Source organism: Simochromis diagramma, unplaced genomic scaffold (assembly GCF_900408965.1).
Source record: "Simochromis diagramma unplaced genomic scaffold, fSimDia1.1 OVJJ01000641.1, whole genome shotgun sequence".
Taxonomy (NCBI): domain Eukaryota; kingdom Metazoa; phylum Chordata; class Actinopteri; order Cichliformes; family Cichlidae; genus Simochromis; species Simochromis diagramma.
The window spans coordinates 132110-150766 of NW_024387440.1; the positions used below are offsets into that span (position 1 = coordinate 132110).

Genomic DNA, 18657 nt, shown 5'->3' on the forward strand with positions numbered 1-18657 from the left:
CACCTTGTATGTAATTTAAATGTGTGGGGGGGAGGTACAGTATGAGGTCATTGAAGATTAGTTTATGTTCTTCACAGAAAATAAGCCAAAGCCAATGAATTTCAGGTTGAAAAAATAAATTGTTTAATTTCTCTTTTCGAAAAAACACTGAAAACTGGTCTCACAGACCTGAACACCATACAAGGGTTTTAAAGGTAGAAAAGCTGGTCATCCAGTTTCATATTGGGCTCTTTGTGGATGCTCTGACCCACAAGGAAAGCCAACTTGTGGGCGTACTGGCAGGGAGCAGGCACTCTGATGATCCCCTAAAGCACAAAGAAAAACAATCAGGCATGACCAACACAATGCCAAAGTCAGTGACATTTACACAGTCGGGGAAAATTATTTGATCCCTGCTAAATTTATACGTTTGCTCACTTACACAGAAATGAAGTCTAATTTTTAATGGCAGTTTTATTTTAACAAATACAGAAAAAAAACCCATTATATCAGAGTTATGAATGGATTCACATGTCACTGAGTGAAAAAAGTATTTGATACACAAGTAAAACACAAGTGGGTACTTTGTGAAGGAAGTCTTGGCCAGTACAGCCGTATAGTCTGTCAAAATGTTATCGTTTAGCTTTTTTTTTTTGTATTTTATTTGTTCCTGAGTAAATCGGTTTGGCTGAGATTAAAGTTATAGTTTTTACACAGCGGAATAAACATCAAGCAGACAGCTGATTATCAGGAGTGTGAGATGCTGGAGAATATACTCCGGTGTCCTGTTATATTTTAGATAGCAAGGAGCAACGGCTGAGTTTATTAAACTCCACCGAAACAATCTGCAGATTTCATTAAACTTTAATAAACTATCATCTAGTCTTTATTTTTAGTTAGCACATACCATAAACACTTAAAGCTGTAAACTAATGATAGTTATATAAGAGCAGATACTGCTGGTGCAATAAGCGGTACGTTTTACGTCCAATGGATGATGATCTGATTAGTCGACTAATGGCAAAAATAATCGGTGACTAGTCGACTATCAAAATAATTGTTTGTGGCAGCCCTAATTCGGACCCACCTTTAGTCTTCTGTGCTCTTATCGGAAAAACACCTCCAAAGTACAAAGTTTCCACCTTCATGTTTGACTGCAGAGATCATGTTCTTTGGCAATACTCTGCATTTCTTGTCCTACAAATACAGCGGGTTGAGCTGATGCCAAAGAGCTCAATTTTGGTTTCATCTGACCGCAGCACTTTCAAAGCCTTCTCTAAATCATTTAGTTGTTCACTGGCGAACTTAAGATGGGTGTGCCATGTGCCTTCCTGGTGTCCGTAGTCCCAGCTGCCTTCAGATCTCTAACAAGCTCCTGGCATGTAGTTTTGTGCTGATGACCACCTTTCTTGTGCACCCCATGAGCAAAGATCGTATGTGGAGCTCCAAACCGAGGGCAACTGATGGTCCTTTTACATTTCCAGATAATTGCACCAGTAATTGTCACCTTCTTACATCCCATTCCCCGTTTGTCCTTTGACAGCTCTTTTTCAATTACTGAAAAATATAATTAATTGAAGAAATTGATTCTGTAGACAGGTGTGCTTTATAATTAGACACTCTTGAACTCATTGATTGTAATTTGCCAATTTGAGTCAGAATTCTGGCTGGGTTGTAGGGGATCAAATAATTATATCACTCATTGATTTTTGACTGATATTCTCCCTCCATTAAAATTAAATTGTATTGCTTTGTAAATTTTTAAATTAGAGTCGATCATTCAAAAACGTCATCATTTAATGAAAACTCCTTAAAAACACTGAGGAGAAAGACGCCTGATTATGAGCGGTTTAGATGAAGACAACATTTTCAGTGTAGAAAGATTTCTACTCAAAAAGGTCACTCTGATGCCAGCCTACCTGCCAGTTGTAGTACATGTGGCAGAGCTTGTAGGTGAGCCGCTGCATGTGATCTGGCTTGAGTCCACTGGTGTCATACACGACATTGTAGTGGGTTGGTGAGACACTCCCACTGCGAACAGCCTGGCTCACAATATAGAAGTCATACCTAGAAAACAAACGTGCAACAGTACTGTCACAATACAACTGCTCCTATGTAAATATCAAAAGACCGTTAACAGCTAAAAACAACAAAACCCCCGTCCCCCTCAAAACAAGACGTACCACTCTGGCCGGGTGACCTCTGCGTCAACGATGGTGCCAGGAGGAGGATTGGACACCTTGCCATTTATGTGGGCGAAAAACCTGCTGCTTATGCGCTTCTTCACCACCACCACACTCAGCTTTGGGCTACAACAAAAAGACAGAGGCTCTGGGAAAACCTGACACTTCTACTAAATAATCTCAACTTTGTTCTTTAGATGCTCAGGAATAAATACTAACAGCACTACAAAAACGTCCATGTTCCAACCAGTCATTTTACTTTACTGTCCTTACAATTCTCAAATCAAAGGAAGGAATCATGTATGACCATTTGTATTATCAATAACCCCACAGTGCAAATTTAACTGCCTCTGAGGGCAACGGTTTTTAGACATTTAAAAAACACCATAACCGTTGGAGATGTAAAAACTCACTTGTAGTCTTGCCCCATTGACTTGATGGAGTCCATGATCTGCTGAACCTCATAGTTCACCACACTGTGCAACTGCCCATCCCCCACTCCGTCTCGGTAAACGATGATGCGTGAAGGCAGACAGCCATTGAACCTCAAATACTCTTTCAGGGCAGCTGGAAAACAAAGTGTTAAGACAGTTTCTGAGATCCTCTGTGTATTTAAAAGTAAAAGTTTTTGAAATGACAAAAGAAACTTGCCACTCAAAGTCTTCTTCAGCTCATCCATGATCTCCTGACCTTTGTGTTGCAGCACACACTTTGAGAACCACCTTGAAAAACATCTGAATCATTAACTGTACTATTGCATTTAAAGTCTGGGAAACCACACACACACACACACACACACACACACACACACACAAGGCCAAGTGAGGCCTTGTTTGCACATGTTGAACATAACCGAGAGCATTGCACTGCTCCCAGTGTGAATTCCCACCTCAGTTACAGAAACCAACCTGCTCATGCTTTGGTTGAGACTGGCCACTAGAGCACCAATAGACCTTTTCCCAGCAGCGGTGTCATGGTAGCAGTCGATGCCCACGATCATCAGCTGTTTGAGCTGCACAAACATGACAATATCACAAGGGGTTGCCACAGCAGGTAGCTCCAGATGTATGACTTAGCAGATTTTCTTTCTTTTTCTTAATGTTGGACAGCTACAGAACCATAGATGATTTCTGCACCTCCAGAGATCGAACTGGGGATCTATTTTTAAGAAGTCATCCCAAGAACAGTCAGAGGCATTGTGAACCCAATCAAACCAGTTTCGGATGAAAGGAGAAAAAAAACAAAAAACATTCTCATCTAAAGCACCAGAAAGTTTAATCAATTCAAAAGTTACTACTCTTTGCTTTCCAAAACACCTTAAACTTTAATCTCTGACATCTGAAGTATTTAGTTTGTGTGGGACTTACAGGGATTTCCACACTCCAGAGTTCCCCTCCCATCTTGCAAGCCATCTGCAGCGCAATCTTTGTAGCTATAGTCATGAGTGCCTGAGGTCGGCTGAGGGTACGGGCCACCACACACTGGCTGGGAGTGGGGCAGTCCACACAAAGGAACTTCTTAACGCTGTCATACTTATCCTTCCTGTTGTTGGGGAGGACTACCACCACCTAACAAACAGAAACACCCTGAGGTCTGGTACCGCTTTGGGAAACGTCAAAATTAAGATCCCTGATGACAAAAATGCATTGTGACATAACTACAATACACTGACCTGCAGTTTCTGTCAGTTATAAAAAAAATGGCTACAATTCGAGCATTTAAATGCAAATGTGGTTCATAAAAAACATTTTAGACCTGAAAACTGAAAAGTAAATGTACAAGTGTGTGCACTTCACACATCACCAACCATCTCTATCTGGGGTCCGACACTGTGCCGCAGGGCTGCGAGGAGAGACTCCTGATGATCTTCATACTGTATCCTACAGAAAAACAAGGATGCACGATAACGTTTGTGAATTAAAAGACAAGAAAAAAAAACCTACAAGTGTTACAGTCAAAAACTTCACTTTACATACATGACAGTCCATTGTGATAAAAAAATGTGTTGCAGAAATACTTAAAAGTGCTAAACTCACATGACAGGTTTTCCCATGGCGATTCCCAGTGGGCCTGAGACTCTGCTGAGGGTCTGTAGAAGAGAACTGGCTTCATTGCCGTTACGACGGGTGTGAAAGAGGAGCCAGTTGTTCAAGGGAGGAGCGCTTATCACAGCTAATCCACGCATCTCTTTGGCCCAGTCAGCGGCCCAGGGGTTGTAGTCATACTATGTGATAATTATATTAAACATATTAAATGAGCCCTTAAATGTATCTGTTTAATTAACTGAGAAGAAGAAATTATACCGATCTTGACCCCTGGTAAATCCTCTCCACAGGGAGGACTCTGCCAGCCAGATTTAGAAGTTGCTTATCAAAGCTGAGTCCCCACTTATCCAACTCGGCTTGCACGTCAGCATTCCTGTGAAACAATTTAAGCTGTAAATCAAAGCCAGGAATCTTACAGACAGAACATAATGACGAAGAAATTTGCAGTCAACTTTGGGTGTTCTGATAATATACTCAAAAGTGTGTCTGAGATGAAGACAACTTCTAGGGGAAAAAAAAAAAATCAGAGCTTTAATTGTCATAATCCATTGAAAATATATGCCTCAAAAATCACCTCTCCTCTTAAGCACAGTATAGATGTGACAAGTCCAGTGTTAACACTAAATCATTGTTTTATATATTATTGCCTAGCTATTAAAGACCACCTAGGCAATAACTCAAAACAATCCGTTTATTTCTATTCTGATTGTGATTATACTAGTGACTGTCACCTACCTCTGTATATTAGTGATAAATCTGTTGAGGCGTCCCTCCCTCTGCTCTGGGGTCAGTCTGGTGTGGGTACTCAAGTCCTTCATGATGCTGAAATCAGCCCGCATCTTATCAGTCAAGCCTGTTAAACACAACCAATCAAAATGTAAAATATCAAATTCCTATAAAAAGTTAGTTCTAATAAAACAACTTCCTTGTAAAACACATCTGAGGCCAATGTTTCAGGTATCAGAATAAACAAACTAAATACCTTCTTGTGGATTACTATTAATGAATCTAACTGCAAACATTTCTGACTTGTACCTTGTTGAAAGTGGTACATACATGTTTGTAAGATTAGCATTGTAACTTTAATGCAGACGGACTGAGGTCCTTAGACGTGAAGCGTATATTTACAGATGCCTGCAGATGAACAAAGAGGCACATTTATCCGAAAAGGGCCAAACGGCACAGAATAAGGTTAAACCTGTTAGGTAGCACAGCTCTGGGATAAGCATGGCTGGACCAGGAGGTGGCGCTCCAGCAGGACCCATCTTCTTCACATAGCTGATCAGCAGCACCTGGTTTTCATCAGTGATGTCCAGGCCATATTGCTAAGAACAGGAAGTATAAATATTTGAGTGTGGACTGAAACTGAGGCAATTTACCATAAAGTTACTACTTGCAGCACTTTAAAAACTTTGCACCAGTGACACTAAATGCAAATTCTTTCTTAAATTTTGCACAATCTGAATTTTAGCCCTTTAAATAGTTAGATAATTTTAGCTCCATGTGCTGCATTTCTTATATTTGCCTTTGCCAGTAATTGTCCATGTAATGAGAACTTGAGGTTTGTTTTTTTTTTTTAATGTTGAGTGCACAATACCCACACTCTTGTAGTAGTTCTTAAAGGAAGTGTCAGCATCTCCCCTCTTGAATGTGTTGCTGGGAGTGTGATCCCAAGCAATACCATCAATCCGGTAGGTTTTGTTGTTGTACCTAAACATTGGAAATAAACACTAGTAAGTCACATATGATTACACATAAGCACTGTGAAACTAATGCATCAGCGCACAGGTGTCGAACTCTAGGCCTCGAGGGCCGGTGTCCTGAAGGTTTTAGATGTGTCCTTGATCCAACACAGCCAATTTAAATGGCTAACTTACTTCCTAAACATGTCTTGAAGTTCTCCAGAGGCCTGGTAATGAACTAATCATTTGATTCAGGTGTGTTGACCCAAGGTGATATCTAAAACCTCCAGGACACCGGCCCTCGAGGCCTGGAGTTCGACACCCCTGCATTAGAGTGATACACATCACAAGTACAAAAACAAGATGCTAAATGCAAATCTTACTTGGTGAGGATTATGAGCCCGACAAGCTCCTTCTCACAGATCTCAGTAAAGCGTTGACTTCCACATTGCTGCCTCAAGTTGACCATAAAGTCGAGGACTGTCTCACTGCGCAGCACCTTGTGGCTCACGTCAGTGCACATCATGATACAGGACTCGTACTGCAAGATGTTGGTGGTGTACCCTGGCCAGATGGTCAACCTAGCATAAAATTTTAAATAAATACAAATAATAATAATTTTTTTAAATTACGTAATTTCTAAAACAGTTAAGAATACATTGCTTTTACTTTGACATTTATGAGGAGTTTAAAAGTTTCAGATCTAACCGACACCATCAGGTTTTAGAGGAAATTGTTTTAGCTCGTAATGTTTTTTTAAATACCTGTTGATAAGCAAATACCCCCCAAACCCTTTTCATCTGGCAACTATGCCAGGCACAATCATGTATGAGTGGGCAAAAACTGTGAGGACTTTGCCTGCAGACGGTCGATGTTACTGTGTACTGAGAAAAAGTTCATTCATGTTGATACATATAAAAACTTGTGCAGTTAATGTTGGGCCTTAAATTTTAATATAAGAAAAAACAAAAGAACTATACTTGTGCTGTGGGATGTTAAGGGGATCACTGGGGCTGTAGTAGTTGCGTCCAATCTGCTGCATGTTGAGAATTCTCAAAATCCTGTAGACATTAAAGCTTCCAGTCATCAAAAATACTTTGGTGAGTTGTACCAACGTCAAAATGTTTGCAATTAAATGCAACTATTTACTTTACCGATCAACAACCGTTAACTACGAATCAGTTGCAAATCACTTCATTCAATTGGCAGATGCATTGGAAAAATATTGCTGCGCATCACTTTTTAAAAAGAAGCTCTGAAAGGTGGAAAGCTTACCTTCGGAATATGATATTGTAAAACTGAATGCACACTGGTGAAGAGGGTGGCAGTTCATTCGTCAGGGTGATTGTTATCTGAACCTTCTCTCCATTTCTGGTCTCGCTACAGACCACAGTCTCCTAAACACGAGGGTTAGACACTGGATAAGAGGAAAATCCAGGCTTGTCAAAAGACCACAACTTTCCAAGCCACCAAGCAACACCTTTGTCAACTCCTGTGCCATCTATAATATAACAACTACTACTTTGAAAGAATTACAGGAATTCAGTGTTTTGCAATCAATAACTCCAATCTCTCAAGAGATTAACACTAACCTGATCATTCAGGCTGACTGATTTATGGAAACCAACTTTTTTTACAATGATAACGAACAGGCAATTCCATCTGCGTGCACAAACACTTTCTTCATAACGCGCGATGTTTGGAGCATCACAGTACCTTGCTGTGCAATCTGTTCGGCAGAAAAAGCAGAGCTCCATCGAAGCTCCGTGCTGAGCCAAGTGTTTCCTCGTGCTGGAAGAGGAGCGCAGATCTCAGGCGTCGCGACTCCATTTGTGGTTTGAAGTCCACATGGTACTGATACAGAACCCACTGAGGGCGGGACAGGATGCGAAAGAAGTTTGCGGTCAGCTGAATGGGATTACCAGTTACTCCTGAGGAAGTGAACACACACAGAATTTTAGTAGTAATTTTCAAACCTCAACACAGATTACAGAAAGTTACATTTGGCATCGTTTCGATTTAAAACTACTGACCGCATTTGGATTCCTTCACATGCTCCATTGCCTGCCTCGTGTTAACGCCTGCATCATGAAAATCCCGGCGGCGTCCACCTCTTTCTCCAAGCTTTACCTGCTGAAATCCAGCTGAAATCTGTAGAAGAGCTAATGAAAACAAGTGAAGACTGTTAACAGTCCACATGCACTAATATGAATGTAAAAAACAACAAGGCAATAGTGTCGGTCTACAAATATATAATCTGCATTTTACATTTCTAGCAATGCACAGAAAGTGTTATCCAATCGGACTGCCTTATTTCTTTCCACAATTAGAAGAGATGGTTTCCTCTGCAGTGCAGTCCTCATCAGTTTACATTTTTAACTTTACTTATAAATGGAGTAAAGAAAGGACAAACAAAGATATTTAACAGAAGAAATGTAGCTCGACTTTTTGTTTGACTGCACCTTCTGCACTGAAGGGTCCTGGAGCACCTTTCTGCCTCCCTCTACCACCCAGGTCCCCCGACTCTGGGGGAGGGGCAGCTGCTGGTGCCGGCTCTTGAGCCTGACTCTTGAAGAAAGAAACAAAACAAAAGGAAGGTTGGAGAAGTGACGTCGCTTTAAGCATGGTCATTCTTTTCACGAGAAGGAACTTAACTCTGCAGACACATTTTTGACAATTACTTTTAATGTGCGCATCCAAGAATGAGATAAATATACCAGAGAGAATGTTTTCCCTTTACATTTTCCACAGCACATTAATGCTGCAAGTTCTCAGTATTTTCTGTAGTAAATAAAGAATTACGCTTGGAAAACGTTTTTCACACCTCGGCTTGTTTCTGCATTTTATGCAACAGGGTGAGACAAAATTATGTAAAATCATTTTAATCTGGAAAAATTCAGATTTAAAGTCCAACTTTAGAAATGACTGCCACTGTGTGCCGTTTCACTTTTAACAGGTGAGAAGAACAATTACGTTCTGTAAATGAAATGCGGAGCATGTTTTATGCACTACATGTCTTTTTCAAAGAGTATGGGCAATGACAACAGTGAGTCCTGTGGATAATGGAGAGAATTCCCACGGTGACAAAAAAACCAAAAAAAATAATGCAGAAATGCAGTCCTGACACATAATTTCTCTTCGTTTCATGAGTCACTTCTATTTTATTTATACAGAATGGGTTAACAGCTAATTCTTTCAAGGCATTTTATATAGTGAGGTAGATCTTGATAATACAAGCATAAAAACAAATGGAGCAACCCTGCTGGTGCGTGTTTGAGGCAAATTTCAGTATAGAGGGAAAAATACTGGCAGTCGGCACTGCCATCCCTCAACCTTTTAACTCATATGGTACCAATTTGAAAAGCCTAGATGATTTCCTTCTCCAGTTTTGAATTCACAAACTTGTCCAGTGCGCATGCCCAGCGGTGTGAGGACATCCTATAAGCCTTTTCCGGGTGAGGGGTACAAAAGAAATAACAAAAAAACCCATAATAACTTGTTGGCATTACAGATACAGACCACTGGGTAATATAAGGCTTGGCACAGTATATATCAGCCTGTTGTCTTTTTTCTATCGGCCATGCGGCCTAAGCTGTATGCACCACTGTCCCCTGCTGAATCAAAGTAGTTAACCAGCGTGTAATGGGAATATGATTTTTTTTAAAGGATTATTTAACTGTAAATTCAAAGGTGTCCTTACCGCTCCAGGTGCTGCAGTCTCCTGCCCACGCGCTCTTCCTCTGGATCTCGCTCGTGCTCTGCCAGTCATTTTCGCCCCCTCTCTGATGAAAAGCGATACTCGAAATTTTCAGCGATTAAAAAAATCCAATTAATTTTTGCCAACCAAAATTTACCGTTGCAAAAACATCAAGGCCCTCTACTTTTACCCCGCCGCCATTTTGTGATCAAGTAGAATCGTTAAACCTGATGCTAGCTAATGACCACATGCTAACGAGAAATCCGATTTTTGTGTACGTTTGTTTTACAGAATAAAATGTGACATTCTTGTTTGCACATTAATTGCATGCGTTATCCAAGATTTTGACTTTAAATTGTAGCGTTTTTTGTCAAATAAATACAGACCAATGCGTTAGCTAATTAACATCTGCCCATTAACGGTAAGGCTATCATTAATCGATTTCAATATCAACCTTAAGAGTCACTCTCAATATTTACTGTCGTTTTCATCACATGTTGTATGATATTAACTAAGAATACTCACTTTATATTATTTTTTTCAACCGTCCTAACTTTCCCTTACAGCAGGTGTGCCGGTCAAAGAGGAAAATGAAATGTGCACAATGTACTTATAGGCCGCATCACTGAAAAAATTAATACGCCACTGAGTTTCATCGACTTTCTCAACAAACGTCTTGAGATTAAATAATGTATTTAATCCACATATCAACCATATATTATAAGTAGATTATAATTATATCAGGGCAAAACGGACCCGACCATGACGGGATACCTGTAATTACAAAATGCACCCCCCCCCCCCCCCCCCCGAACTATGTTTTTAAGCGGAGTGGTGTCGTAGATAAATACACCTTTAAGGTGTCGTAGATAAATACAACAAAATAAAACTAGTACCGGTACCGAAAAAAAGAAAACTTATTCATAACACACGTGAAAAGACCAAGGAAAACAGAGTAAACGATAAAAACGATAACAAAATAACCCTGAAAACTATACATTTCACACCTGAGCCTCAACTCTCGTGGCCCGGTACCAGTCCGAGGGTTGGGGACCGCTGCAGTAGAGCATGCAGTTTCATGCCTACTATTCATTTATGTTACTTCATAAAAGCCGTTCGCAAATGTCAGTCCCAACTTGTGACATGCAGGGTATTGTGTGACTGTTGTGTTTCCATGCGACAGAGCTTACGTAGAACTATTCAAGTCTCCAGTGTTGTCGTCCATTTATTGTTAAACCTCTCAAAAATAAACATTTTTGTAATCCTAGAAAAACTTTTGAAAATTCTCCCCCTATACCAAATTCATATGTATGGAGATTTTTTTAAAGTTGACACTATACTCCCAAATTAAAACATGACTTTACAGTTGCATTAAAGAAATAGTTACTGTGCGATATGGCATCGGCAGATCAAATCAGCCATTGTACTGCGGTGGATTTCTAACATGCAACACTTCTGAGCTTCACTAAATGCTACAGGTTTGATGACTTCACAGTAGTAAACAGTGAGACACAAGGCTACCTCTATGCTACCCCTCCTAACCCAAAATATATTTGATCTGAAATACTTCAAGCCAATCCGTCAGTGATGCCTGTTCAGTGTCCCACTTTATGTTGGTGCAGGATACAAGTACTGTATATCGATATCTATCTATCTATCTATATAGATATATATATATATATATATATATATCTCTACACCTTAATGTAGAGTAGTGAATGTACAATGAATTGAAGGCCAATGCATTTTCAAAGCTGCCCTAAGGGATTGTGCACATGTCCATCCTTGTGCGTGAAATGCAACAGTCCACCTCCTCCTACCTTACATCATTCAGTTTCCCATTTCATCCTCCCATGCCGTTTAAATCTAGACTATTTTCTATACACAAGAGTTGAACTGAAACTGCCAAAAACAAAGAAGAAAAACAAACAAGAATGTATGCAAAACATTCTGATGCTTTCTGTACAATTCTCAGCCAGACCGCCATCTACACCTACACTCAGAAAAATAAAGGTGCCAACTGGAACCAAAAGTGGTTCTTTAGACTGATGCCATAGAAGAAGCTTTTTTGGTGCCACAAAGAACCTTTCAAACAATGGTTCTTTGAAGAACCATTTCTTTCAGTGGTTCATTGAAGAACCTTTAAAAGGTGCCCCAAAGAACCATCAAGAAATGGTTCTTTGGGGCACCTTTAATGGTTTTTCAAAGAACCATTTTTAAAATGGTTCTTTAAAAGAACCCTTTTAAAGAACCTTTTTTGAGTGGTTCTTTAAAAAACCATTTTAAATCTTTCAAAATAAAATGCATCATAAATTGAATTTGAGTAGGGTAAAATAAATACGAGCACAGCATAGACATATATTAATGGTTTATTGTCATTTTGTAGTTACCAAAAGACAAAAAGGCACAACATCACTACTAATACATGTCACATATTAGTGTTTTAAACAGTAGTAATTAAATATATTTGCTATACTAAAAAAAAAAAAATATATATATATATATATATAAATAAATATATATATATATACTAGCTACAGATAACACAACAAATACTACATGTATTGTTTAATTAATAAAACATCAGAAAGTGATAAAACACATTAGAAATAGCAATAGCTTCATAACAGACCAATAAATCAACACATTTTCATCAGCAGATGTTTGCATGTTCAGTAAAAATATTTCAACAACAAGTTTATGATTAAAATGATCAATTAACTTTAGCATTACGCTATGTAATGTACGTTTCATGTTGTACTCATGATCCTTTGTTAGTCCAGTTTAGGACGATGTCTCTGACGTATGTTTCATATCAAACATATGTCATATCAAAACAAGCCCACACCTGCAGTTGTTTCAGTTTTTCACTGGTGTTTCCTGTCAGCTGGTCAACCTCACTCAAGCGGACATCCATATCAGCCAACCAAACGACAAGTTCCTCCCTTTGTGCTTCAAACCCCTCCCACTCTGAGACAAGGAGCTGAAAGAGAGAGAAAAGAGTCAATTATAAAGAAGAGAGAAAAGTGAAACCCTCCTCAGAAGGTCTGACTCGCATACCTGCAGTTGACCTGTGATGGACTCCAGTTTGGCGTTCACGTCATCCCTCGTCGATGCCAACAGCCGAGTCTGCAGGGTGCCCTGGAAGAGCTGAGTTAATGTTCGACTCCTCCTGGTCAGGCTCTCCAGCTGGATGAGCCGAGGTCTCCCCTCTCGCCGCCGCCTCTGAACACAGAAACACAAACTGCATCTGAAGCAGGAGGTGCAGGTTTTTTTTGCTATTCTTTTCTAAATCCAGGCTAGATCACGTGGAGGTATTTGGAAAACTTTTTTGGCCAGCGGACGACTGTTGTCTTGCAGAAAGTCAAATCAAACATATGCGATACACAATCAATTCACAAGAACACATTATAAAAAATAAGTCCAGTTCTTGCCTGATTTCAAGTGAAATCTGCATCAAATCAGGGTGACAGAAGTAAAACGAGTGCACAAAGCCTCACTTTGTACAAGCCTGCTATTACAGTTCTCCTCTATGCAGACGACTTTCCTGTTTTCAAGGCACAACTTGGATCTGCTGTACGAATCTTATGGATACACACTAAATGAAACAATAGTGTGCATGACTCCAGATTCTGATCCCTCATCCTAATATGGTCCCAACATAGCAACAGCAATAAAGCAAATGTTGAGGCTTCAAAATACAAAGTCCATAAACCAATGGCTGACATGGGTTTTATCATAAGGGTGATAAATATACAGATTTCAGTCTGTCTTAGAGATTTGAGGTTCATTTACCTGCAGATGCACTATACGTACCTGCTCCATGGTTTTTCACAACATTTTGCACATCACTATTTAATACAGGAAGTAGGTGAACTAAAACAAGTCATCTTTCTTTGTGAGAGGACCATATTAATGAAACAAACCTCAATGACATATAGGGATCCCTAAAGATGCTCCTGCTGCTTCTCTTCCTCCTCATCCTAAGCTTCTTTCTCCTCGCCTTCCATCCAATTGTAATTCAATCTAATTGTGTTTCTCCCCCTCCTCTTCCTCATTTTGTTGAAGCTGTGAACACAATGTGAATCTGGATTAATTTGTGCAAACAAGACAAATCTACAGCTTTTTGGTCAGAGGTGCTCTTGTGATTTAAGCCGGGTAGAGTAGATTTATGTGTTGATGCTACCTGCTTCAGCTCTGGCTGCTGAGTGATATTTACACCCTGGCTGGATTACAAACTTTAACCATGTGCTGAACTTTGGCCCAGCGTTGATACCTCTTGTTAGTATAACGACCTCTTCTTAGCTTGTATGTATGATGTATGATGGTGGATAAATGAAATATACAAAAAAATTATTAATTATTAATTAAAAAAATAAATATTACAAAAGAACATCTATCTTGGAAACATCAAATGACCGGAGCATAACTTGTCAACTAGTCCGAAACTAAGTTATGCAGGAACAGTCAAAGACACACCTTCTCATGTCACATTTCTATTCATTTCTATATAATTCGATTAGACAATAAAGAGTTATCTAATCTAATTATTCATTCAAAACTCTTATGCATAGCTGTATTTTATACAGCTCATACAGAATTCAAAGTACAGGTTCATGTGAGTATTTAATGTACGGCTCAGATCTACAGAGTTTCAGAGTTTCTAGAGGAGACACAGAGCTCACGCCACAACAGGCTTCAGGCGCCATTTTAGTGACTTTAACAATATATTAAATTTTAATTTCGGTCTAGCTGACATTAGGTTATGTACGCAGCACGCAATTGAACCACATATTTTAGAAGCCAAAGGTTCAAATTAGCTGGGAGCAGCTTCACTTAATTATAACAGTGGTTTTGTTAGGAAAACAGTTTCTGTATACCAGATACTAAATTGCGCTGACCTCAACGGCTAACGTATCTAGCTAATCGCTACTGTTAGCACAACATTAACAGCAAGCTACAATGACGAGTAACAAAAACAAAACAGTAATAAGGTTTCAATGAAAATGTTTTACCTTTTCCAACAGTCCCAGAATCCAGAGCTTCAAAGTCCAGCAGGTACTGAAGACTGTTATCCGTTTCGCTGTCACCGTCCGTGAGTTTTTTTTCCCCCGAAAGGTCAAGGCCCGCCGCTCGCACACTCTGTCTGCGCATGCGCATCCCAACGACTGACCCCCTCCGTCCGCTCCCGGGAGGTTATAGTATGACGTGTTCTGACGTCATTCTCTCTCCCTGTCATTTATTTGGCTCGAAACACATATTAACAAATTGCTCAGTGATGAACAACTACTCAGATCATTTACCTAAGCAGTGTGCTTTGTCAAAACAAAGTGTGTGTTCATTACACTGACATTCTGTTCTGCAATTGTTATTTACTTGTATTTTATAATTTGACTTTACATACTGCTGGGTGGTTTGTAAAGTTTACAATAACTAGTATTATCATTATGCTATATTTTCAAAAATATATAATAATCTCAAAAGTAATGCCTTGGAGTAGAAAATAGTAATGCTTTATTAAAATTCAAAACTAAAGTACAGTATTTGAATGTGTGTATTGTGTCTACTGTTTGTTAACTCACCATATTCATAATGTGTTTGTGGGGTTAGGGGTGTGTGTGTGTGGGGGGGGGGGGGTTAGGGTCTTTAGGCTTTGGCCCCCCACCCCTGCCACCAGTATATTTTTAAGCAAATATTTCTAACTTTTATTTGAATATTCAGTTTCCTACCATCTTCTCTTAAAGGGTAATTGCCAGGTATCCCGCCCTCCCCCTTCGCACACACATGCACACAAAGAAAAAACACAGTATAATTCACAGCCTCGTTATAGTGAGTAAATATTTATGCCATTTACACCATCAAACTTAGATTGCTAAGGATGAAGAACCTTTTGTTCTTTAAAGAACCATTTGTAATAGCTGAAGAACCATCCACAAAATAAAAAGGTTCTTTGACGTATGATGGTTCTTTAAAGAACCATGAAGACATCTGAAGAACCATTTAAGAACCATAATTTTTTTGAGTGTACAGTAAACTGATGAACACCTTTTTCCTATTTACGAACCACTTCCTCAGACATTGCTTCTCTTCATTTTGAGTGACTGTTGCTCTTTTTGTACTTTGTCCATTTGTAAAATGGTTTTTAAATGTTTATACTTGATTTTCAGACTGCCTTTTTTGTACATTTAAATTTATAATCAAACAGTTTAAGCTTTCCCCATGGTGTCTTGAAGACCATATTGTTTAAAAGTCTGCAACTGTGTGCTAGCTTTATGATAAGAATTATCAGCCTATGTTGCGGCTACTCCAACCAATGGCCGCGGCAGGCTAAACATGAGGACACCTGATGACGCGCAACAATTAACGCACTAACACTTCTGTATCATTTGCTTCTTTATTTACACATGCCACTGTCCAAACTACAAATCAGCACATGAGATCAACTATCAAACACACGCACAGAATATCAAATCATTCAAATTGCGGTATGTTGCGATATGTTGCGGTCAACAGAAAATTTTTGCCTTGTGCTCACCCTACCTTCTGCTCATCACATCAGGTGCTGTGTACAAGTGAGTGCAACCACATTTACCTTATACCACACCCATGAGACACGCCCCACATCCATGCACCAATACAGTGAGTCTATTTAAACTAACCCACTTAGTCAGACGGAAACAACTCATATGGCTCCTACATACCAGCCCCTAATTATTTTAGAGCAATAATTACATCATACTTACCATGTAGGAGACATACTGATAAACATAATCAATCTTTTATCAAACATTCAAAGATACAATTTCAATTCCAAATAAATAAATATACATTAATGCAAATAGATATTTGAAAAAAGTCCATTTTCATGACTCTTCTGTTTCCTGTAGAAGACACACTTTAGTGATCGGCCTGTCCAAACAACCAGTCTTTGTCTTAACACGAACCCGACGTACAAGTCCTTTACTGTCAGAAATTGCTTCCACAATCCTTCCAGTCACCCAAGAGTTACGAGGCGCAGAATCATCGACAACGATAACCACATCCCCCGGAATGAAGTTCCGTCCGATTCTCTGCCACTTCTGACGCTCTTGAAGCTGGGGCAGGTACTCCTTGACCCAGCGCTTCCAGAACAGGTCAGACATGTACTGTACTTGCCTCCATCGACGTCGTCCATACACGTCCCCCTTCTGAAACACTCCTGGTGGTATCAATGGCTTGGTCTTAAGCAACAACAGATGGTTAGGAGTCAATGCCTCCAAATCATTAGGATCAGTAGAGGCTTTAGTTATTGGTCTACTGTTCACAATAGCCTCTGCCTCACAAAGAACTGTACAAAGGCCTTCTTCGTCCAAATTCTGCACTTTCAAAATGGAATTGAACACCTTCCTAACAGACCTTATAAGACGTTCCCAAACACCGCCATGATGGGACCCAGCAGGAGGATTAAAAATCCATTTTATGCCCTTTTGCAGCAGCATCTCCTGAATCTGTGCCTGATTCCATCCTTCCACTGCCTCTTTCAACGTCACCCGGTTTGCTACAAACACTTTAAACCTTGAGGTTTCATTGCTGATATACCTTAACACCGAGGTACTATCAGTCCAGAATACTGACTCCTGCAAATGCATTTGCAGCTCTTTTTTCCACATCTTATCCATTCTACTCGCAACTAAGGCAGCTGTCAATTCCATGCGAGGAATGGAAGTTTGTTTCAATGGAGCCACTCTTGCTTTACCCATTATAAAAGCACAATGCACTTGATTCTGGGTACTGCGCAACAGCAGATAAGTGACTGTGCCATAACCCTCCTCGCTTGCATCTGCAAAGTGATGTAACTGAGCAGAAGCAACGTCTCCAAAATCAGAAGGTTTAAGGCACCGGTCGACCTTAAAATTTGCAAGAAGGCAAAGATCATTTAGCCAAACTGTCCATTCTTGTTCAACAGTAACTGGCAACACATCATCCCAACCCCAATGACTTCTGCACAGTTTCTGAAGGATCAACTTAGCAGGCAGCACCACAGGTGCCAAAAACCCTAATGGATCGTAGATCGAGCTCACAAGGGACAATATCCCTCTCCTTGTTGGAGGTTTGTTTTTCAGTGTGATCTTAAACTTGAATGTATCCGATTGGATACACCACTGTACACCCAGTACTCTCTCTACCGGTAACACATCACTATCCAAATCCAAATCCTTCACCTCCTTGGATCGCTCCTGCTGAGGTATGGCAGCAAGCACTGCTCTTCTGTTGCTAACCCACTTTGTGAGCTTAAAGCCTCCTTTAGCACAAAGAGCAACAAGTTCCTGATAGAGCCGCACTGCCTCCTCTTCAGAACCAACAGAGATAAGGCAATCATCCACATAGAAGCTATGTAAAACATTGTTGACAACCTCTAGTCTGAAATGATCTCTGTTGTCCTCTGCACATTTCCTCAAGGCAAAATTCGCACAACTTGGGGATGAAGTAGCTCCGAAGAGATGCACTTTCATTCTATATTCCACCAGATCCTGACTATGATCTCCGTCTGGCCACCACAGAAACCTTAACAGATCTAAGTCATCTCTTTGTACTCTGACCTGATAAAACATGGATTCAATATCTGCCATGAGCACCACATGTTCTTTTCGGAATCTGGTTATGACCCCAACTAGCAAGCTAGTGAGAACTGGGCCTTCCAGAAGTTGTCCATTCAGAGACACTCACTGAAATGAAGCACCACAATCAAAGACAACTCGCAACTTCTTCTTCTGTGGGTGATACACCCCATGATGTGGAATATACCATAATCCTCCATCACAGCGATCGAACTCTTCAACAGGCACCTTCTCTGCATACCCTTTAGAAATGATTTCAGTTATAAAACTGGTGTATTCGTCATGAAATGAACTATTCCTAATAAACTTTCGTTTAAGGCTCAGAGCTCGCTGTTCTACAGCCTTCCTATTATTTGGCATGTTTACCTGATTGCATCTAAAAGGCAAACCAATGGTGTAATGACCATCAACCAACTTAGCAGAATCCATCACTGACTTCATAAACTGCTGGTCTTCTCTAGACAAAGCCAACTG

At 39.9% G+C, this 18657-nt stretch overlaps 1 protein-coding gene across 2 annotated transcripts; it reads right to left on the bottom strand.

Moving 5' to 3' along the window:
* Window positions 1-138: 138 nt before the first annotated feature.
* Window positions 139-10217, bottom strand: LOC120722503 (piwi-like protein 1). Of its 2 annotated transcripts, none has more exons than XM_040013513.1 (21): window positions 10112-10217; window positions 9590-9689; window positions 8352-8457; window positions 7923-8051; window positions 7606-7820; window positions 7165-7286; window positions 6870-6950; window positions 6273-6470; window positions 5809-5917; window positions 5406-5532; window positions 4943-5060; window positions 4466-4580; window positions 4199-4386; window positions 3970-4042; window positions 3530-3730; window positions 3071-3174; window positions 2814-2884; window positions 2576-2729; window positions 2163-2288; window positions 1899-2046; window positions 139-305 (listed from the first exon to the last, which is right to left on the bottom strand). In XM_040013513.1, the coding sequence occupies exons 2-21, from the start codon at window positions 9656-9658 to the stop codon at window positions 189-191; spliced, it is 2571 nt and encodes an 856-aa protein (XP_039869447.1). In that variant the 5' UTR covers window positions 9659-9689; window positions 10112-10217; the 3' UTR covers window positions 139-188. The 2 variants fall into 2 exon arrangements, with proteins under 2 accessions (XP_039869447.1, XP_039869448.1); XM_040013514.1 differs by having other exon boundaries at window positions 9590-9671; window positions 10112-10205.
* Window positions 10218-18657: the final 8440 nt, after the last annotated feature.